Source organism: Eleutherodactylus coqui, chromosome 2, assembly GCF_035609145.1.
Source record: "Eleutherodactylus coqui strain aEleCoq1 chromosome 2, aEleCoq1.hap1, whole genome shotgun sequence".
In the NCBI taxonomy this organism is placed as follows: Eukaryota; Metazoa; Chordata; class Amphibia; order Anura; family Eleutherodactylidae; genus Eleutherodactylus; species Eleutherodactylus coqui.
Genome location: NC_089838.1, coordinates 71,995,770 through 72,019,551, shown reverse-complemented (window position 1 = coordinate 72,019,551; position 23,782 = coordinate 71,995,770). Strand labels below are relative to the sequence as shown.

The window sequence follows — 23,782 nt, the reverse complement described above, 5'->3', positions numbered from 1 at the left end:
ACTTGAGATGCAGCCCAACATGTAGCCCCTCGCCTACCCTATCCGTTTCTGTGTCATTCCCATCACTTTGTTGAATTGCCCAGATTTTCACACATGAAAACCTTAGCGAGCATCGGCGAAATACAAAAATGCTCTGGTCGCCCATTGACTTCAATGGGGTTCGTTGTTCGAAACGAACCCTCGAGCATCGCGGGAAGTTCGTTCCGAATAACGAGCACCCGAAGATTTTGGTGTTCGCTCAACTCTAATTCTAAGTATTTATTATTAATTCATAATTTAGCCATCCAAATATGGGATCCAGCCAAGCGAGTAATAAGGTATATGGACCTCCCTTTTGAGACTCCTATGTGGGATAATGGAGGACTCACATATCTTTTTATAAACTTCCTGATTTTAGATAATGGATAGAGCATGGAAAAGCCTCAATATCACATATATTTGTTAATGGCATTTTTGTATGTCTTGAGCAACTACAACAGACATGATGTACCCCGATCAAGCGTCTATAGGTTTCTTCAGCTACATCAAGCAGTATCCCAAGCCCTGTCCAACCATATCGACCTATCCTTCATTCGAGATACTACTTATGCAAGGCGTAAGGTTAATCTCCTCTCCATATGCCCAGCTAATTTTCAACTGTACACCTAAAAGGAGAGGATAAATGTGGATCCCTTGTTACATCACTTACTAATGAGGATTGGTTTAATGCTAATAAATCTCATACATCAGTATCTCAAGCAGTGAAGAACAAACTCATTCAATTATACATTTTGCATTAATGCTACATTACTCTCCAAATACTGTACCTGGTGACTATTCAAACCAGATCCCAATATCATAGATGTTTTGCACCTGATGCTCATTTTATACATTTGATGTGGGGATGCACTAAGATTCGAGCCTTATGGTGTGAAGTGAGTGTCTTGCTTAGTAAGGCTTCCTACACCCGGCCGAGCATGATCTCGGGGCATGAAACTCAGCCCGATATAGTGCTCGTAAACGTGCGAGGTACCCATGAATACGAGGTGTTTTTCTGTCAAAAACTCCTCCCATCACTTCTGTTGAAGAACAAAGAGGAAACAGCGCCTCGGAAGACAATATAGGTCATAGGGAGAGGGAGGGAGATCTTCTTCAAATTCTCATACGATCCACACCAATGGAGAGCAGCATGTGGAAAAAAGGTAAACCCCCATAAATGAAATGGAGATAGAAAACAGTTAGTGTGGCCCAATGTGCTCAGACTGGAAAGCCCAGAGAAGAAAAGAAGGTACTCACTCAGGAGGGGGGAGAACACCTAGCTAGGTGAAACTCCACCCTAGACAGTCCCAGATCGCCGTGTATAATCAAATGCCAATGTCCGCTGGAGTGCAATATTCCAGTTTATTAGGACACAGTCAGTAAAAGCCCAGTATACAAAAAACTGGGGTTTGTATGGTGCAACGCATTTCAGAGCATAAATGAGCTCTCATCTCAAGCACAAGTCTGGAGGTGAGTTGTTAGCTGCTGTTATAGTCTCTCCCATCACTTCTGGTAAGATTCGATCAGCAAGTGTTTACTATTGTTTTTCATGGGAGACCTCGCATTGCACTCATGTGCACATTGCACGCTAAGCAATGTGTTTTTACAGTCCCACTGAAAACAGTGGGCGGCGCATTCCCAGGAATGCAGAAAGTTAGAACATGGCATAATCGCTCATGTATATGACTCCATTCAAAAGAATGGGGTTTATATCCGTGCAAGATTTGTGTGTCTATCAATGCATAAACCTTGCGGCATTTTCTCAGGCGTGTGAAAGCGGCCTAAGGTTGTAGGAATTTCGGTATCGAGAGTCTCAGAGATTTATCTACTGGGACTTCCAGACACCGAACAACACCATTTATGGATTTTACCATATAAAACGCCCTTTTTTGGCATGCAAAGCGGTGGCGATGAAATGGTTAGATAGACGACCTCCAACTATGGCCCGATGGATTGATATGGTTAACAATATCATTCCCTATGAAAACATTATCATTAAGAATAGAAGGTGTCCTGAAACATTTCATAAGGTTGGGGATATATGCTGTGATTCCTCTAGTACAATGTTTACATAAAAAGCTTTTCAATTCCCAACAGACCAACTACACAGCTATGTGTTAGTCAGATACAGCGTTATTAGCGATACGGCTCTTTGTGTCGTCTTATCACCCTCCTGCGTATTCTTACCTCTCGGTGATTTATCAGCATGTGTGGTAGAAGCCCTTCGATTGTAAATAGTAATTAATTACAACACACATTGTCATTGTTCTATAAATATTTAATTAATGTATGAAGCGAAATATTAATACTGCAATTGTTTGAATAGATTTGTTGTTAATCTTCAAGAAAACGAGTTTTAAAAAAAAGGTTATTCTAAAATAAAATATGTATACCAGGCTGACTAGGCTGTTTGTGCAAAAAGTCATCAGACTTGATTGCTTATGAAATACCAGATTAACCCCTTCACTGACTTTTTCATATATTTGATACGCCATAAACATCATAAAGTAATAAAAATGATATTCTGCCCCCATACACATGTTCTGAAAATGCCACCTGGCATTTTACCCTCTTTGGCACCCTCATATAATTTTGCATGAAACGGTACCCTTTTATTTGAAACAGGCCATCCTGTGTACTACACGCCCATACGACGTTAAGGCCGGGCTCACACGAGTGTATGATTACTGTTTATATAACGTGTGCACTGTATGCCCGTGTGATATATAGTAACTAAGTTACATTGCCTTACGCAGTTCCGCTCGCATAAGCGCGTCGGAATTGCGTAATACGCGAGTGCAAAAAAAATGCAGCATGTTCTATTTTTCTGCATGTATACAAACTTGAGAGCCCATTGTTCTCTATGGGCGCACACATAGGTGCCCCCATACGCAATGTATAGAGAAATCGATGATAAAAAAAGTAAATGGTGATAAAAAGTCACTGAAAAGTCTCTGTATGAACTCATAGGGGCACGGTGTATATAAAAAGATAACAAATACACAATAAATAAAAAATTAATATATTAATTAATAAGAACAACTCCATGAGCACAAACTACACATAGCTCTATCCCATATGTCCCCAAACTATATATCCCCTATATAAAAGATCCTAACGGGGCTCTTTGTAATATTAAAAATAGAAAAAATGTGAAAAACTTTTTTTTTTTCTTCTTATATACAGAATTTTAAAATCTAATTTCTCTTCAATATAAAAAAAAATACTTGCATAAATAACGGCATAAATATAAAGCCCCATGTGTCATAACAAAATTATTTGAAAAAATAAATAAGGCAAAACATTTATTGAAAGAGCAGAACTGTGCGGTATTGCCCAGAAATTGGCCAACTGATGTAAATGACAGTTGGATATTTTGTTGGAATGAGTGCCGGCTTTTCATTGCCTACTTGGGTGGAGCTTAGAGTGTAGAAATGATCATTTAATTCATTTTATTTTTTCCCACTCAGGTACGATGAGAAGAACAGGCAGTTTGCCGTATTTATTGTGCAGCTTGATAACTCAGCCGCTTTGTTGCTACAACAGGACCAAAAAGTGTAAGTGTGACATTCTATCCATTTGAACATTTTCAGACTTGGGGTATATCCATGGTTTTATTTACATGTGCAATTTTTTAATCAGATGGACATTATGAGCAAAAAAAATGGCAGCTTGTCATATTTTGTTGCAATTTTCGTCCAAAAATCACTCATTCAAGTGCAATAAAAAAAACAGATTGCACTCAGTTGATGTGATTTCAATTTGTTTTCATCACATGTAACTGTTGTAACCATGAAAAAAGTGTGCAGATCCTTTAATTACAACGTTCAGTTTATTATATGATTTTTTTTAATTATTATTATTATTTTAAGCATGTAAAAATTGGGTGCAGAATAGCTGAAAATTGCACAAAAAAAAACAATTTTTCAGGACTTAAAAAAAAAACCCCAAAAAACCACACGTGTGAATATACCCTTAGGCTGGGTTTACATGGTACGGATTTGCTGCGGAAATCTAGCAGCTTGGCCGCACCTAAAAGCCGCGAGATTTCTGCAGGAGAGCCGCAACTTCAAAACCCAAAGCGGTTCGGCCGCCGGCCTTCGTTGCGGCTCTCTCTCCCTATAGAAAAGAATAAGGCCACAACGGAAAAAAAAAAGGATTGACATGCTGCGGCTGTCAATTTTGCGCGGCATCGCTGGTTCCGCCCTGCTTTGCCGCCCTGTACGCATGAGATTTTTGCTAAATCTCGTCCACATGGCTGGCTGATCCTGGGATTAGGAGCCACTGAATTTCCGCAGCAATTCCGTCCCATGTGAACCGAGCCTTAGGCCTCCTTCCCACGAACGGATTTCCGCCGCGTAATTCGCGGCGAAAATCCGCTGCGTTGCCCGCAGCTATTAGGTTCTATTGAACCTAATAGCACAATGCTCACGATGCGTAATTCCACCGCGGAATTACGCACCGCGATTTCTCCCGTCCTCACCCGCAGCATGCTCTATTTTCTGCGGGTGAGGACGGGCTGTACGCACTGACGGCTTCCATTGCAGTCAATGGAAGCCGTCCGTTCACGCTATCTCCCGCTGTCACCAGCGGGAGATAGCGTGAAAAAACGCTTTCCCGCCCACCGCCGCGCGTCATATGACGCCATATGACGCGCACGGCCGCGTCACGTGACACGGCCGGCCGCGTCACGTGACACGGCCGGTGACGCGCGGCGGTGGGCGGTGACGGGCGGTGACGTGGCGGCGGTGGGCGGGGAAGCGATTTCACGCTATCTCCCGCAGGTAAGTATAGGGGCTCTGGGGGGCGCCGTGACGGGCTTCGCAGCGGAATATTACGCTGCGGAGCCCGTCACGCTCGTGGGAAGGAGGCCTTAGAGTGTGTAATGATGGGCAGGTACGTGAGGAAGAATGCAGGTGTGTACTGTAAATGACAGGTCCCCTCCTGGATGTAGCCTCCCTTAACCCTGCGAGCCAGACATAGCATACGGCTTAATCAGAATCCTTCCCTAGTTGCATTTACATGTTACATAATAATTATAAGTTGCTGAACACCTCCTACAACAGGACGTTCCCTGCCAAGGATGTTGTATCAAGCTAACAACCACCTTAGTAGATCCTCATTACACTCTACATCTCATGAAGTCTTCAATCAATCTCTTTGATCTGTTTGTTAGACTTGCAGTGAGGCCCGTCACGCTACTTTGTTTTTACTTGTTTTTAAAATTATATTCAGAATTATCAAAAATTCAAACAATACTTTTCAAAAGTTATGTTGGAGATTAAGTAGTGTTTCTTCTGGCCATTCTATGACTTGTGAATGGGACAGTTTTCAGAACTGATGCTATAAAATAAAGCTCTGACACTCAGAGGAGCGCCATGGTCCCTTCAGTCAGCTGATTGGCGAGGATCCTGAGCGGTCTACCTCCACTGAGCTATTGATGGGGTCTCCTGAGGATTGAGCATTAGTTTTTAAAGGCCCCTTTAATATACTTTAATTTCTATAAAAGAAAACCTCATTCTACCCAAAATGCCCCGTACCACGCTATCAGGAGTGTGACTTAATGTGCAATGAGATAATGTGATGTAGGCTTAAAGCGTTCATTGTGTATTAGTATACATTGGTAGTCTAAGACACTACATGCTGCTCTGACTGGCCAGCACTGGTCAATCAAAGCAGGTATATTGTCTAGAGGCCCATTTAGACATAACGATTATCGCTCAAAATTCACTCAAAAGCCATCTTTTGGGCAATAATCATTGGGTGTAAATGTGTCCATCTTTCACTTTTCTGCTGAACGATGAATTTCAGTTCGGCATGAAATCCATCGTTCGGCTGAACAGCTGATAAGATGCTGTGTTCTGCCCGGGGGGCACTTATTGCATTATCTCAGCTGTCAGCCCCGTGGCAGAACAAAGGGAATTTATTCAGAGAACAGCAGGTGGTCTGTTCCCTGATTACAGCTCCTGGCAGCTCACAAGCTACTAATTGGTACTAATAGGCATTAGTACCAAGTAGTAGTTTACGCAAAATGATCGTTCAAAAGCCATCTTTTGAGCGATCATCTTTGTATGTAAATGCACTTTAGACTATTAATGCATAGTGTGCATCAGGTAGTCGGAGAACCTGATGCATCGATCTTTATTTGTCCAGGACCGGAGGGTCACTTTATAAAACAGGTTTATTTGCTACAAAATAAAAACTATTCCATATATTAATTGTATTCAATGCATTGCTACAGTAGATCTGTTGAGCGGTGGATAGATCATCTATATTTGATCGTGGGGGTCGGCCGCTCAGGATCTCCACTGATCAAATGATCCTCCGGCCAGATATCATCGTCAGTGTTCAGGGCCGAAAGTGTCATAGCCGGCTTCACTCATTGAAAGTAATAAGAGCGATGCCTCCTATTACACTTGGCTCTGACCGCAATGAGGAGCCAGAAGTGTAATGGGAGGGATTGCTCCGATTAATTTAAATGGCAGTGAAGTCAATTATGACATTTCTAACCCTAACCACCGATGACTTCTTCCAGCCCGCTGTCAGCCAATCTCTGGCGATCCAAAGTGGCAGACTCCCACCCACCAACTATTGATGGACTAGCTTAAGGGCTCCTGCACACATGCGTTTTTTTCACGCATTATAGCTTGCCTTTTTTTTCACGCGATTGTCAATGGGACTTTCTAATGTTAAAAACGCACCAACTGGTGACGCGTTTTTAACATTAGAAAGTACCATTGACAATCGTGTGAAAAAAGGCAGCTATAGGCCGGCTGCACACGAGCGTGACGGGCTCCACCGCGGAATATTCCGCGGCAAAGCCTGTCACGGCGCCCCCCAGAGACCCCATACTTACCAGCGGATCCGTCGTTCTGGGTCCCGCATGACGCTTCCCCGCCCACCGCCGCCGCGTCATATGATAGCCGGCCACGTCACATGACACGGCCGGCCTCGTCATATGACGCGGCGGCGGTAGGCGGGAAGCGTTTTCACGCTATTTTCCGCTGTGCTACAGAGGGAGATGGCGTGAACGGACGGCTTCCATTGACTGCAATGGAAGCCGTCTGCACGTACACCCGCGGCAAATAGAGCCTGCCGCGGGTGAGGACGGGAGATTTCACGGTGCGGATTTCCGTGGTGGAATTCCGCACTGTGTGCCCTGAGCTATTAGGTTCAATAGAACCCAATAGCAGGGGGCAACGCAGCGGATTTTCTCCGCAAATTACGCGGCGGAAATCCGTTCGTGGGAAGGAGGCCATAATGTGTGAAAAAAAAAGCAAGTGTGCCGGAGCCCTAAGGATAGGATGTCAATAGTAAAAGTTCTGGAATACCCCATTAATGTTAGAGGATTATATGTGCTCTGTTAAGCCTAGTACGCAAAAACCATGAAATTTGATTTTTCTTTCCCTTGTTGAATATGCTGCTGTCCACAGATACATCCGAGTTGCTGTTCTTCCCTGCTCTGAAAGCACAACCTGTTTATTCCGGACTAGAACTGTGGAAATATCCGACAATCTAATGTACAATGAAATGTTTTTGGTGCCAGTATCCCATGCATCTTTACGGCAAAAGACGTTGAGAATTGATGTGTGCACATTAGGGAACCAACATCGAGAGGAGTGCCTGGTAATTGACTTATTCATATCTTATAAGATGACTGTACAAGTATCAGATGGCATTTTAACTGTATTCCTGTATAAACGTCTTTCATCTACATCAGAGGTCCCCAAGCTTCTATTGGTCACAAGTAAGGTTCCGCCTACGCCTTTACAGCTGCTGGGCGGAGCTTTTACAGGCTTCAGCAAAGGTGGGCTGTTAAAGGGCTTGTACCAAAATTAAAATGGTAATTCCCTGTTCACAGGAAAATTAATATCCTGCTGATCGTGGGAGTCTCCCACTGATCATGAGAACGGCGGTCCCATGACCTCCCACGTGCAGGAACTGGTGTTGCTGGTGGTCTGAGCAGTAAGACCCCCTGTAAATAAGTAAGTTATTCCTTTAGATAGGAAATAACTTGTATTTATGGTACAATCCCTTTAATAAGGGTGCACTCATACTGTGCAGTGAAGGAAAATTTCACCTACAGAAACCACACGGACATTAAGGGTATGTTTACACGTCGTAGAAACCCACCTCCAAATTCTTTGTGCCGACTGTGCTTCCTTCACCAGACGGCCTCTAGTGGGCGCAGTGCTGCTGGTCAGTTCATACGGAAGTGGTATCACCTGGTTAGTGGGACTTTGCTCACTGCAGGCCGCTGCGCCAACAGCACAAAGATTTTGTTGCTGATAGGAGCGCTATATCTTCTGAAATCGGCTGCGGATACGTAGATGATTTGAGTCAAAATCTGCACCTATTTTGGGTGCGGAAACGCTACAGAATTTGCTGTGGAGTTTTCCACTGCAGACCTTTGGCAGCATTTCCGCCACATGTAAATGTACCCTAACAATCATTTGAAAACTGTGCTGACTGATCTGGCACTACATCACTGTTTCCATTGAGCCTAAGGCTGCTTTCACACATACTGGAAGATGCTGTAAAATATTTAGGCGTGTGGGAAAATCCACCAGAATGTCTAAGATGTGGATCTGAAAATAGCTTAATTCTACCAGCAATTCCACGTGAAAATCTGTGTTTAACAATGGAATACTGTGCAGTGTCTAGCAGAATAATCCGGTGTGTGACAGCGCCCATAGGCTCTATTTACATCTGTTCGGAGCCTCTGGCACAGGTATGCTAAAAGGACCCCATAATAATCAGTGGGGTCTGTCCAGCATTGTTCATTTCTGATGTAGGATGGATCCAGCCTTCTATTGTCCTGCTCCCGAAGAATTAAAACGAAAGCCCAATGATCGTGTGCATATGTATACTCCATTACATGCATAAAACATATACATACACGCTTATTTCTACATGCATTATAGTAGACATATCACATACATACAACACACGTGCACATTACACATATTTCATATATTCTAAAAGCGCACACACAGATGCACTTTCTATGCTGCATAGCTAGAGGGGCAGTCCAGAAAACGTGAAAACTACTTCTTGGGCACAACTCGCATTCACAGCAAGAGTACACCTAGCCTGATGATGTGATACATCAGATGGAACAGCACAGAAGAATGGAGATAAACAGGCTTGTATCTTATATTTCAAAACCTGCATGATTGAAAAAAAATAGAATTCTTTGAAGTGGGGACTGCAGCAAGTATGGGATTTACAGGAACTTGAAATAAGTTTGTATTTAGGTCAGATGTTGCCCTGTCAAAAATCAGTTCTTTGTTGTGAAGATTTTGAAGGGTTTGTGCTTTTTTTGTGGTATTTTTGCTCCTTTTTAAACATTCTGCCTTCCTTGCGGCAACATACGGCATTGTACGTAGACATAAGTGAGATACAAAGTAACTGGCTCAAACGACTGTGAGCATGAATAACGCCAAGGGTTAGTTCATGCTGGGAATATTGCTTATACTTCATCATCACATGAATGTTAATTATGTGGTATGAATACTTTAATATTTATAGAAGACACATACACAGTCAGCTGGCGCTCTCGTGGTGCTGCACGTCCCATGCCACGTATCAAAACTAATGCAAAGGTAAAATAAAGGAGTTGTTCAGTGCAACCAATCAGATTCCAGCTCTAATTCTCTATCCCTGATAAGGATTAAACCCAAGACTTGATTGGTCGCCTTGACAACAGTGCCCATTTTTTGTTGCCACCTTGTCTTGAATAATTTCCCACATTGGCAGTTATGGTTTCCATTTCCTGTTCCATCATAGAATCAAAAAAACAGAATCCCTGGACTAACAGGTCTGTCCTATGATGAACTGTACCGACCCCACTGACATAAATGGAGTCCGTCTGGCTTCCGTTATACTCTCCGGTGTTTTCTCAGATGTAGAGCTGCATGCTGCTATTTCATTGTGGATTTTAATGGAAATCTGCAACAGAGGCTCCAAATGAAACATTCAACAAAGTTGTGATCAAGCCCTTAGTGGCAGAGACTGCAGTCAACTTAGCGTTGGCAGAACTGGGGAGCGGTCAATGGGATAACTTTTAATTAGAGATGAGCGAGCACGCTCGGATAAGCCAGTTACTCGAGCGAGCCTCGCTCTTCTCGAGTGACTGCATTCTTGTCCGAGCATGCTCAGGGGGGTGAGGGGGGGCGGCAGGGGGGAGAGAGAGAGATCTCTCTCACTCTCTCCCCCGTAATCTCCCCCCCCGAGCATGCTCGGACAAGAATGCAGTTACTCGAGAAGAGCGAGGCTCGCTCAAGTAACTGGCTTATCCGAGCATGCTCACTCATCTCTACTTTTAACACTTATTAACCCCTCTTACCTGTTTATCTAGACAGACAGTCCAAGCCAAATCACCAAATCAGTAAAGGCTACACCAAATCAGTAAAGGCTCTTTACACGCAACGATTCTTGCTCAAAATTTGTTAAAACAATGGCTTTTGAGCAATAATCATTGTGTGTAAATACTACCAATGTGCACTTTTTGTTTGAATGATGATTTTTAGTTGAGTTTAAAAACCATCGTTTAGACCGCACGCTGTGTTCTTCATGGGAGAAGGAGATAACATTGTATTCTCTGTGCAGCCCACGAGGGAAAACAGACCACAGGCTGTTATCTCCACAGGAGCTAGACATTACATTGTTTTCTCTAAGCAGCCCGTGCCAGAACAATGGAGCTAATTGCAAAGCTCAGACATCTTGCTGAGTTCTGCAATAGCTCCCGGAGGCTTATTTCCACACAAATGGAGCTGATAAAGTACTAATGGGCATTAGTGCCTATTAGTACTCTATAGAAAATGATCACTCATACCTGTCATTCTCCTTATCTTTTGAACGAATTTTGAGCGATCATCTTTGCGTGTAAATGAGGCTTAAAACTCTGCATCTTATCTGTGATACTGGATCCATGATATATGGGCCAACTATTCTACTTAATTATCTCTCCCTGACATTAGTCAATGACTCTGCCTGGCAACCAGAGGAAATCAAGCACTACATAAGTAGAGAAAAAATGCAAAACGTTTTCAAATGCTCGAAACCAACTTGACAGAAAATTCAGGGGTGACAAATCCAATGATTTCCTGAGCAATAAGTGCATTATTTACCACTAAATCCATGAACCGTACAACAGTTTGTGTGTTATTAGATGAGTTAGATTTTCTATAATTGTGACTTACAATGCATTCAGGAAGTCTTAAGAACTTTTCACCTTCTTTAATATTTTATTATGTTGCGGCCTTGTGCAAATTAAAGAGAAATTTCAAGCTTTCCCGATCATTCTGCACTCAATACCCCACAATAACAAAGTGAAAACAGAATGTTAGAAATCTTTTGTTTTTTAATGGAAAAACATTTTGCATTGACATAAGTATTCAGACCCACTTGAAATGTAGCTCTGGTGGCCTCCCATTTCTCTTGATCATCTTTGAGATGTTTCTACACCTCCATTGGAGTCCACCTATGGGAAATTAATTTTAAAAGTCACACCCCTATGTATATAAGGGCTCACAATGCATATCAGAGCCAAAACTAAACCATGAGAGGAAAGAACTGCCTGTAGAGCTCAGAGACAGGATTGTGTGAAGGGACAGATCTTGAGAAGGCTACAAAAAAGTCTGCTGCACTGAAAGTTCCCAAGATCACAATAGCCTCCATTATTCTTACATGGAAGATTTTTGGAACAACCAAAACTCTTCCGAGATCTGGCCGATTCCCCAAACTAAGTAATTGGGGAAGAAGGGTCTTGATAAGGGAGGTAAGAATGGTCACTCTGGCCAAGCTCTAAAGATTCTGTGTGCAAATGGGAGAAACGTCCAGAAGGTCAACCATCACAGCAGCCTCCACCAATCTGGGCATAATGAGAGAGTGGCCACAAAGAAGCCTCTCCTCCGTTAAAGACTAAAGCCTGCCAGGAGTTTGCCAAAAAGCACCTAAAATACTCAGGCTGTGAGAAACAAAGGTCTCTGGTCTGATTTAAACCAAGATTGAACTTTATGTTTGAAAAAAAAACAGGCGCTGCTCAGGACTTGCCCAATACCATCCTCACAGTGAAGCATGGTGATCGCAGCATCATGCTGTGGGGGTGTTTTTCAATACCTGGGGCAGCGAGACTGGTCAGGGTTGATGGAAAACTGAATGGAGTAAAGTACTTTCTTAATATAAACCTGATCCAGAACGCAAGGGACCTCTCACTGGAGAGAAGGTTCACCTTCCAACAAGACAATGACCCTAAGCACACAGCCAAGACAACACAGCAGTGGCTTAAGGCCCATTTACATGGAGCGATGATCGCTCAAAAATCGCCCAAACGACAGTTTGAGTGACAGCTTTGAGCGATCATTTTGCATAAACTATTAAGTCGCTACTCAGCTACTTAATAGCTTATTAGCATGCAAATGAAGCCTTTAGCTGAATGCAGTTAATAGTTGGAGGGCTCTTATCTGCTTTCAGTTCCTTTGTTCTCCGACGGGAAACAATGCTATCAGCACTACCCCCCGGAGAACTCAGCATGCGGTCCTGATAAGACCGCACAATGATTTTTAGGCTGCCTTCAATTTAACCATCAGCTAGCAGTGCACGATGGCCGCGCGTTTAGACGCAACAATGATCGCTATTTAGCGATTTTTGAGTGAACGTCGCTCCGTGTAAATAGGCCTTTTAGAGACCACTCTGCTTATGTCCTCAAGCCAGCCAGAGCCTTGACTAGAACCCTGTTGAACATCTCTGGTGAGACCTGATTATGACATCCACAGATGGCCCACAACCAACCTGATGGAGCTTGCAAGGATCTGCAGAAAATCTCCAAGTCGAGGTATGCAAACCTTGTAGCATCATACCCAAGAAGATTGGAGGCTGTAATCGCTGCCAAAGGTGCTTCAACTAAGTACTGAGTACAGGGTGTGAATACTTATGTCAATGCAAAATGTTGGCTTTTAATTTAAAAAAACTATTACAAAGATTTCTAACATTCTACCCTCACTTTGTCATTATGGGGTACGGAGTGCAGAATGATGGGGAAAATACTTGTACAAAATGTAACAAAGTGAAGGGGTCTGAAGTCTTTCTAAATGCACTACCGATAAAAATCACAATCGGACCACATTTTATTAGGTTCCATTTACTTTTTTTTGCAACTCTGGGCGCTCCAATAGAAATGTTCATGAAGTCCTGTACACATTCATGCACCAAAGCATTAACTCACTTTTACACCTGAGCACCTTTACCGAACGTGCGTTACACACAAAATGTCCTATACCAATGCACAGCATATTAACCCTATAAACAGATGCTATGGTTGTGATACAAGGAGGGACAGTATCTGTAAAATGCCCTCATGTAAAAGTCAATTCACTTCTTCGTGTCACATAAAAAAAAGCAAAGTGAGTTCTTGAGGACGATTGTGATCAGCAGACGCACATATTCTGTGGGGGCTGCGTTGGCCTTCAAATAGGAAGTTCAAACAACGACTTTGATATTTATAGTGCAATGCATAATACATGTCCTTTTAATTGGGTGTCTTTTTATCTTTGGTGTTGAAAAGTACAGATTGGTTCTCGTTGCTATGGCTACAGCTTGATGTCGTTTCATGCTTTGTCACATTTTGTACACTGCAGCCAGAATGCACGACTTGACTTTCAGGACTTTCTCTTGCAGCAATGCGTTGGCGATTGTCTTTGAGTGTCATCAGATGTATTTCTAAACAATGCAGGTTTAGGAGTAATGCTTGCATCCCCTGTTAATAAATATCATATACATTAGCAAATTTGGAAAACCAAATTTCGCTATGTCTTAAACAGGAGTTGTGGGACTGGTGGTGACAAGGCATTTGGAGAACCAAGGGTTGCCTCTAATCCACCATTCTTTAGGACGTGAAATACATTTCTTCAATGAACAAAACCTTACGACCGTTCTTTTGGTTTGCATTATACAGGCAGGAGCCCAGATCAGCTTGGCTGATGTCTGTAGATCTGGAGAGAAAGAAGTTCGATGGTACAATCTCTTAAGTTACCGGTACTTGAAGAAACACAAAGTAGATAAAAAGCAAAACCTCAACTGCCATGAAGAAAAGGCTGAAGAAAACACTGTAAGAAACCTTAGTGTGATGTAGATTGTAGTATTAATGTTACCAGTATATTTTGCACATTAATACTGAACATAACCGTATCATAATTACGTTAAACTTCTTTTTATCCACCAGTACTGGTAGTATGGCACTTGTAGGAGCCAAGTGTCTTTCCGCCTCATTGTACTGTATGGTGCCTGGGTGGGAATTTCCACTAAAATCAAGTATTACTATGTGGAACAGGTTGCCACGGGAGGTGGTGAGTTCTCCTTCAATGGAAGTGTTCAAACAGAGGCTGAACAGACATCTGTCTGGGATGATTTAGTGATCCTGCACTGAGCAGGTGGTTGGATCCGATGACCCTGGAGGTCCCTTCCAACTCTACCATTCCATGATTCTATCAAAGGCTGGACAGACATCTGTCTGGGATGATTTAGTGATTCCGCACCGAGCAGGTTGTTGGACCAGATAACCCTGGAGGTCCCTTCCAAATCTACCATTCTATGATTCTATATTTCAGATCCTTCATGCATCCCTTTTAGCAGTAGCCCATGTTAGTGTTAGGGTCCGTTTAGATTTGCCGATTTCTCGTTTGAACGATCCAGCGATGTCAGAGTTCGCTCAGGCAGTCTGTTTATACAAGCAGTTACAGCGTTGGCTCGTTCAAATGAGAAATCGTTCACATTGGCTGTATAAATGACTGAGAACAACTGAACGACCGGGATTTAAACCGAACAACTAGTGAACGAGCCAACGATGATTTTTATGGCTGCGTGAAATGAACGATGAACGAAAAGTGAACAATTTATTGTTCGATCGTTGGCTTCGTTTTTACGGAGCGATTGTCATTCACTTTCACTCATTTGAACAATAATCGTTCCATGTAAAAGGGCCTTTAGTCTTTATCATCATTGCATAAAACTATAGCTGTGTCACTAATCCTTTTTCACTCATTTACAAACCAGGAGACTTTCTGTTCCTTGAGCACGTTGGCATTATGTGACACCTCTGACAAGGATTATCTCCTGGAACAGGATGTTTGAATCCATCATAAAGTGATTCTTTTACCCAACATCTGTGATGGGGGACAGGAGGCCCCATAGGTATTGGATTCTCCGACAATCTGCTGAATTGGGAGGAAAAAAATATACAATTAAAGGCTTTGACGTTTTATTTACAGTCATGGGTTTGGCTTAAAAAAATACCAAAAGTGCTGTCAACCTGACTTATAGTGATTCTGTACTAATGAGCACAGCAATAAGGCTTTAGACACCTTTTGGAGGCAAATGGCAAATGATGTTCTCAGCTGGTTAGTGAGCAAATTAAAGTATATATCTGATCTTATAAGGAAAATGTGAATGTCCCTAAAAAAAAAGTTAAAAAATATTGGTACACTATGAAGTAAAATAAAATTTTCAACTTTAGAATGTATTCGTCCAAAGCGCTTTACAGGGGTTGTCCCACTTCTAGCTGTTTTGTTGCAGTAAACAGACAGCTTTGAAGATTGCAGGCGCTGCAGGCTGAGTACTATTGAAGTGAATGGGACTAACCGGCAGTACCAACCCTGGCCACTCTAAAATCTACGGAGTTGTTTGCTTCCTGCAGCAGAACAGCCAGAAGTGGGACAAACCCTTCAAAAAAGCCTTGGTCCTGAAAAGCTTAATATTCTAAAAACCTCAATTAAAAGCTATACAGAAAACAAGATAATATTAAACACTAAATTTGCTACTAGTGGAGTGTACTGACCTTATAAGTTGTTTTCCATGGCAATTAATAGAAGGTTGCTATGAGATCATATTAACCAATCTACAAGTGTGTGACTAGCAATGTTACCTCTAAGTCTTTGTAGCTAGTGAGCAGGGTAGTTGGGGACCTGGGCACTGCTTCATCTAAACCGGGCAATCTAAAACCGCAGCAGATAAATATTGCTGTAGCTAGGTCATTAATGGGTTTATAGTAATATCCCTGGGATCTAGGCCATAAAGAGAACCTGTCGCCATTTTGCCACCTCCTATACCCTCTATATCATTTAAGTTGGTAAAATGGGCATTTGCATAGTTTGCTAACCATGCAGGTCGGAGCATACCTGTAAAATCAGAGGTTTACGTGTTCCTGCGCCGCATGCAACTGATTGGTGTTCCGGTCCAGTGGGTGTGCCAGACCATCAGCAGTGGGCCGTCCTGACCATCTCAAGAGGCCTGAATGTCTTCCCGAAGATCGCCTGCAGTTCTTCTCTACTGTCTATCCAATCTAACAGTTCCAAGTGCCATTTTCAGCTGTCTATGATGGCTGCTGCAATACCTAATCCCCATAATGCATTGGTGGTGCTAGATTACCAATGCACCATACCTGCTCTCCGAGCAGTGCACAGTGTGTATGAGTTAGATAGAAAATTGCAGCAGCCAGCTTGGACAACTGAAAACTGGCACCAGAACTAGCGGGGTCAGACAGATGGCAGAGAAGTGCAGGTAATATGCCCTCTCCCTTCCCCTTTACCCCGATGCTCTGGTTCCAGGGCAGAATTTTGTCCCGAAACTGAAGAGTCTCTTCAAAGTGAACAGTGGTGACTAGCTAAAATTACATGCGGCCTTATGGAGGAGGCGGTATTTCATGGGCAGAATTCATATTAAAGGGGTGGTCTCGCGAAACCAAGTGGGGTTATACACTTCCGTATGGCCATATTAATGCACTTTGTAATATACATCGTGCATTAAATATGAGCCATACAGAAGTTATTCCACTTACCTGCTCCGTTGCTAGCGTCCTCGTCTCCATGGTTCCGTCTAAATTCGCTGGCAGCTTGCTTTTTTAGACGCGCTTGCGCAGTCCGGTCTTCTCTATTCAGCACGAGCCGCTTCAGTGTGCTCCCCGCTACAGCTCTTCTGCGCATGCGCAGACGAGCTGTCACTGCTCGGGAGCGCGCTGCAGCGGCCATTCTGCACCTTCCTCTGTTAGAGGAAGGTGCAGAAACTGGAGCTGCCCAGCGGAGAAGCCCAGCCCAGCCCAGCAGCCCCGAGAAGCGTCCCAGGTAAGTGATGGGTCGGGGGGGAACTAGCGCTGCGCCGGGGGGGGGCTGTCGCTGCGATGGGGGGGCTGCCGCTAGGCCGGGGGGGGCTGCCGCTAGGCCGGGGGGGCTGCCGCTAGGCCGGGGGGGCTGCCGCTAGGCCGGGGGGGGCTGCCGCTAGGCCGGGGGGGCTGCCGCTGCGATGGGGGGGCTGCCGCTAGGCCGGGGGGGGCTGCCGCTAGGCCGGGGGGGGCTGCCGCTAGGCCGGGGGGGCTGTCGCTAGGCCGGGGGGGGCTGCCGCTAGGCCGGGGGGGCTGCCGCCAGGCCAGGGGGGGCTGCCGCTAGGCCGGGGGAACTAGCGCTGGGCTCCGGGGCCTTCACCTGGGCTGAGGGTCTAGCGCTGGGGAGCCGGGGGCTAGCGCCTTACCTGCTGCCTGGCGGTGGGCGTCTGGTCGGCGGCTGCGGGGCGTCTGGTCGGCGGCTGCGATGCGTCCGGTTGCCATGGAGACACAGCTGGCGGCGTCTCGAGAGCGCGCACGTCGGGCTGCAGCGAGCGACGGGGAAAGAGCCGGCGGCCATCTTGAGAAAACTTTATAAGTTGCTGGAACGGTAAGTACGAACCAGCTAGAAATGTCATTTACAGGGGGGCTTAGTAATGTGTACTTAATGGGGGGGACTGGGCGAAAAAAAAATTTAACTGCTTCCTCGAGACATCTCCTTTAATCTAAAAAGAACATTATTCCCTTAGTTTACAGATAATTCTAGCTTTTGGTATTAAGCACATTAGGGATGAGCCGTATTGATAACCTTGTCTTTGTTCAGGATTCGGTGTCTGCTCTTCTGGTACAAACGGCTGCTGAACTTGAGGAGGTGGAAAAACTTGATGACGCTGGAGGATATGAGGATAAAGATATTATTTGGTAAGCAGCAGGAGTAATTTCTCAGCCCCTTTATTTAGTACTAACATATTTGATACGGAATATTCTCATCAGCATCTACAACACTGGAGCCCATGCATACAGGCAGCAATATGTGGGTGCTATCAGACTTGCCTGAGCTTTCCTTTACTACAAGCAAAGTTTCACGTTGCTTACCTAAACCTATATCTTAGTACCCCGCCCACGGCAGAGCATCTTGATGTCGAGGGTAAATGCTCTCGCAGTCCCCCCCCCCCCCCCCACACTACAGTATACCTAATGACATGAGTTGCATCTTGATGTCCGGCACGTAGTGCTACATGTTTGGCTGGTTGTGGCTTCCCTTGCTGATCGGGAGGAGGGAGGGGTTAGCGACTTTGGACCCACAGCAATCAGCTGATTATAGTGCCAACGTCTATTTAAAAGGGGGTTTTCTTCATAAAACTTTTCCTTTTTGAGGCCATCCTCACGATAATCCTTGCCTAGCCATTTGTATTTGGAGCCATGGTGGACAGAGAATTGTTCAGCCATTGGTAAAGCTCAGACTTATTTTTACTTCATTTAAAAACTTTCACCTGTTACATTTTCCCATGATCTGTTACATGGACTCACCTTAAAAAAAACCTGAAAAAAATGTAATACTTCTTATCAAGTTTTACTTTAAAGTAGATTCTATTCTTCCCATGTTTTATTATAAACCATCAGCCGGCAGTACAAAATCCATGACATTTGTTAGATATTATTTACAACCTTAATTTTTGACAAATGTTTAAAAATAACTGTTAGAAATATGAGAAAATTGCCCAAGAAAATTACATAAAATATATATTCTGTCAGTATTTAATGAGCATTTTGTTGTAAAATATTTCCAGAACTGAAGATGAAATAAATATACTGCATTGTAAAACTCAAAGGGAGATTCTGAGGGTCACCTTAGTCAATGCACAACACCAGCTTCTGTTTTATCATTTAATCAAATGTTGCAGAATGTAAGATTGAGAAATTGCTCCATCTGCTGGTGAAGGGATGAAAATACAGTTTGCTAATTCAACAGGCTATATAAAGGAATTACAGAAATCTCCACATGTGAAATAGTCAGCCATCTAATGAAACATAGGAATATTATTGCATTTATTAACCTTTTTTTATTCTTCTTGAGCAAGAAAAGATTGTTACAATGTCACATTTTTAAGATACACTGTAGGTGATAAACAATTTTACATATAAAGAGCTAGAAAAAATTTAATTGCCAAAAAAACAAGATAGCAAACTCAATGAGCTAATGTAATGTTCACACAAGGTAGAAGAAAAAAGGGGTGAATTTATCCACTTCCCCCAATTAACAGTATATTTTGTATAGTTCTCATGCATACTGACTAATGTACCCTCCAACCTGCAAGAGTTTTTTAACATAGGCAATAAACTCCGATATCATAGGACATTTTCCAAAATGTTGTAATTAACCCCTTCGTGACGCGGCCTTTTTTCCCCCCATTTTTGTCCCCCCCCCCCCTTAAAAAAATCATAACTCCTTCCTTTATTTATCAATCGATGTTGCTCTATAAAGGCTTGTTTTTGCGGGACGAGTTGTATTTTTCAATGGTACTATTTAATGTACCATATGATGTACTGAAAAACTTTAAAAAAATTTTACGTGGAGTAAAATGAAAAAGAAAGACATTCCGCCATCTTTCAGTGCGTTTTGTTTCTATAGCGCACAAACTGCAACAAAAACGACCTGATAACTTTATTCTATGGGTCAGTATTATTGCTACGATACCAAACTTGTATAGTTTTTTTTTTTACTATAGTACTCTTCTTTTAATTTCTTACAATTATTTTCTGCCGTCATCTTGTGTGGACAATAACTTTTTTATTTTTCCGTCGACGTAGTTGAGCGAGGGCTCGTTTTTTGTGGGATGTCCTGTAGTTTACGATAGTACTAATTTGGAATACATACTAAAAAAGTGCATTTCTGGCATTCTTTTTTTTTTTTTTTTTTCGGACATCGTTCACTGTGCGGGGTAAATAATGTGCTACTTTGATAGATTGGACTTTTATGGACGCGGCGATACCAAATATGTATTTTTATTTTATTATTTAGATTTTTTAATTATAGATATGGCAAAAAGGGGTGATTTAAACTATTACTTTTTTTTATTTTTTTACAATTAAAAAAAACTTTATTACACTTTTTTAAACTTTACTTTTAAGTCCCCCTGGGGGACTACAATATGCGATACTTTGATCGCTCCTGCAGTATGATGTAATGCTATAGCATTACGTCATACTGCATTCTGACAGGCAGCCTATCAAGCCACTCCACAGGGATGGCTTGATAGGCAGTCTCTCAAGGCAGCCCTGGGGCCTTTCAGAAGGCCCCCTACAGCCATAACACCTGCACGGCTCCCCCGATCTCACTGCGGGGGGCAGTACGGGACCCCCGAACAGCATTTGGGGGCTTTAAATGCCGCAGTCAGAATTGCAGCGGCATTTAAAGTATTAATAGCCACGATCAGCCGATCGTGGCTATTGCCCGCGGGTGTCAGCTGTAGTAAACAGCTGACACCCACGCTGTATGCAGAGAGGTCGCCCCGCGACCTCTCTGCATACATACCCCGATGCTCTAGTACGTAAATGTATGTCCTGAAGCTGGAAGGGGTTAAAGCCTGGTCTTATCAGTATGGGCTAAACTTGCATTACCCATGTGCAGTAGTGCTTAGGAACAGCGCCATATTATTGAAATACTTAAACTATTTTCAAGAATGTGTTTCAATGCTCCTTTGCCACTAGAGCATTTCCAGCAACTCGTTAGATAAATAGCAGCAAGGCATAAAGAAGTGCGAAACCAACAATCGAGAAGCTTCCTTGTGACCTCTAAAGGAGTACATTTTGAATGTGTGCTTGCTAATGTAAATGTTTTTTTCCAGTCACCTATGGCTATAGAGAAACTTAGATCTCTTTCCCAATAAACTAAGTAAGGGGGCCTCTCCCCGGAGGTCTCTCCAAAATAACTGTATCAAGTCTTGAGATGCGATTGACAACTTTATTTAAACTAGAGAACATGAATTCAAACATAGTTTGGGGAAGAAGCCCCCTCACAGACCAAGCCAGAATCCTACTGCACACTGATGGGGGCAAGCACCTCGAAACAGTCTGTCTGTGCATGGTTTTCTGGCTTGGTTTAATATTCCCAATCATTGATGACTTGTTTTAAGGTCACTTTGAATTGAAGGAATGCTGCCATCCAATAGATGGCGCTGTAGAGGCATTTTTCAATCTTTCTTATTTGCATAGTTTTGGGAAGAGAACACAAATTAGAAGTCGGGGTATTTTGAGGAACTTATAAAAATTGTTGTTAGGAATGTGAAATTTAGCAGCAATGTCATTAAAAGACATTAGGCGATTACTTTCTCATATATCTGAGATTGAAATTATTCCTGCAGTGAACCAGTTACTAATTGAGATATCTGGGATAATAAAGGGTATCACCTGTAAAGGTAATTCAGGCAGTCTGTGGGGGATAATAGATTTGGAAATTATTATGCATTTCCATGCTGTGATCCCAGCTTCAATAGTAATATAAGGAGATTTAGGTGCAGAAACTCCCACTGCTATCAGCCATAATAAAGCATCGCTTGAAAACAAGTTTTCCATTTTCACCCAATACTTTGTGATGGTATTGGCTTTCCAGTACCATCACAAACTATTGCGTAATCAAATACGGTTGCATAGTAGTAATAAGAAATTAGTGCTAAGCCTAATCCGTCTTTATGGATGTGAATATATAACGTTTGGGCTGCCACATGGGGGCGTTGCCCTTTCCAAACATGTTTATTAAGAACTTTTTGTAGTTTTTGGAGGTAAGACACTGGAACAGGGATAGGGAGATTCCAAAACATATATCGGAGTTTTTGAGTATTAGCATCTTGACAGTTGCTATTCTGCCGACCCACAATGCTTCATATTTAAGGAAAATTGTTAAATCATGCTCAATATCTTGGAGTAAATGAGTCCGATACCCAGGGAAATAAAAAAAAAATGCCTTTTAAACTGGAAATAACAGAGTCAGATATATACCTAAAATGTGAGATCTAGTAATGTTCAGCTTGTAACAAGACATGCTGCTAAATTTATGATTTCCAACACTGCAGGTAATGAAGATTCTGGGTTTGTAAGGAATATAATTACATCGTTCGCAAACAAACTGATTTTGTGTTCTCCTCCCCCTGTAGTAGTTCCAGATACATGTTTTGCATATCTTACCCATTCCGGTAAGGGCTCTGTAACCAGAGTAAATATTAAAGGTGATAGCGGAGACTTGCTGAGCTAAATGTTTTAGAGGTGTATCCCGAAGCTAGTATAGCAGTAGATGGGAGGGAGCATAGTGCCATAATTGGGTCATATGCAACTCCAGATATCCCAAATTTGAGCAGAATTTTACTTGAGTAAGCCCAATGGACTCGGTCAAGCGCCTTCTCTGCATTAAGGGAAAGAAGCAAAGGAGGAGCCTTGTTTTTTCATTGAATTGATACGGTTTACGCGTCTACAGAGTACCGTCTACAGAGTACCTACCCTTAGCAAATCCTACCTGATCTTGACAAATCGGTAAAATATCCACCAACCTAGTTGGCTAGAAGCTTTGAATATATTTTTAAGTCAGTGTTGAGTAATGATATAGGGCGGAGGTTTCCAGGTCTATCTGGGATTTTCCCTGGTTTAGGGAGAGAAATAATTGTGGCATGTGACATCTTTTGGGGGATTCTACCTATTGCTTGTATATTGTTAAAAGAGAATATGAGGGGATAAGGCAGACTGAAAAACTTTATAGTAATTGTTTGTTGAGCCATCAGGGTTTAGGGAGCAAAACTGAATTTAAACCGTTAGATATCCCTACAGCAGTGAGTTGGGGAGTTGATGTGTCATCTGGGAGATTATAAAGTGAAGCATAATAATCAGCTATAGTATTTGCTATAGTTTGAGGCTTTTTTCATGGGCTATCATGTAAGGCACTCTGGTAAGGATACTCAAAAGAAACCGCAAAAAAGCTGTACGAAGTGTAACCACAATAAATAATATAAGGTAAGAAATGGCTATCCATGTCCTTCAACCCACACAAGTGGGAGAAGGTGTATGGCCACTAAATGATAGCATTTACAACTCTAAGGGGTTGATGTCACCCATTCCTCCTCCAGTCTCGTAGCTTGCTTTCCTCTAGGTGAATTTGGAACAGTAGTGAGTCCTCAGTCCTGGAGGAGCTCTGCCAGCTTGGTAGGGGAGTCAAAAACTAGTTTTCTTCCTTTCTCTTGTTCCCACCAATTTCACAGGAAACCCCCATTTGCAAGGGATATTGTTGCAATGCAGAATTTTTGTGGCAGTAACAAATTTGCGACTTGCCACATATAGATCAGTAAAAATGGAAATATCATTAAATCTGTGTGGAAACTTTTGTACATTCCTCTTTATTTATATCCACTAACGTATTGTGAGCCGTTGAGAATTCTGCTGTTTTAGACTTAATGTGAGAAGTATGGTCTCCCACTGCTGTGAACTCTACTTGTATGTTTCTACAAACAGCAATAAGGAAGATGGAACAATACCTCTGCAGCGCCACCTATTGGATGGCAGCATTCCTGCAAATCAATGGCAGACCCTTTATACAGGTCTTTATAACAATGATTGGGAATTGATCAAAAGACAGAATCCATACACAGATAGCTGTTTCTGGGTGTTTGCCCATCATCAGTGTGCAGT

The 23,782-nt window shown here is 42.8% G+C and overlaps 1 protein-coding gene across 1 annotated transcript in view; it reads left to right on the top strand.

Moving 5' to 3' along the window:
- WWC1 (WW and C2 domain containing 1) overlaps nucleotides 1–23,782 on the top strand; it is a 133,745-nt gene that overhangs the window by 92,970 nt on the left and 16,993 nt on the right. The window contains exons 14-17 of the mRNA XM_066591115.1: nucleotides 3,489–3,575; nucleotides 7,452–7,644; nucleotides 13,976–14,128; nucleotides 17,934–18,031. Coding sequence (XP_066447212.1) covers nucleotides 3,489–3,575; nucleotides 7,452–7,644; nucleotides 13,976–14,128; nucleotides 17,934–18,031 — 531 coding nt within the window. The remainder of the gene's footprint in view (nucleotides 1–3,488; nucleotides 3,576–7,451; nucleotides 7,645–13,975; nucleotides 14,129–17,933; nucleotides 18,032–23,782) is intronic.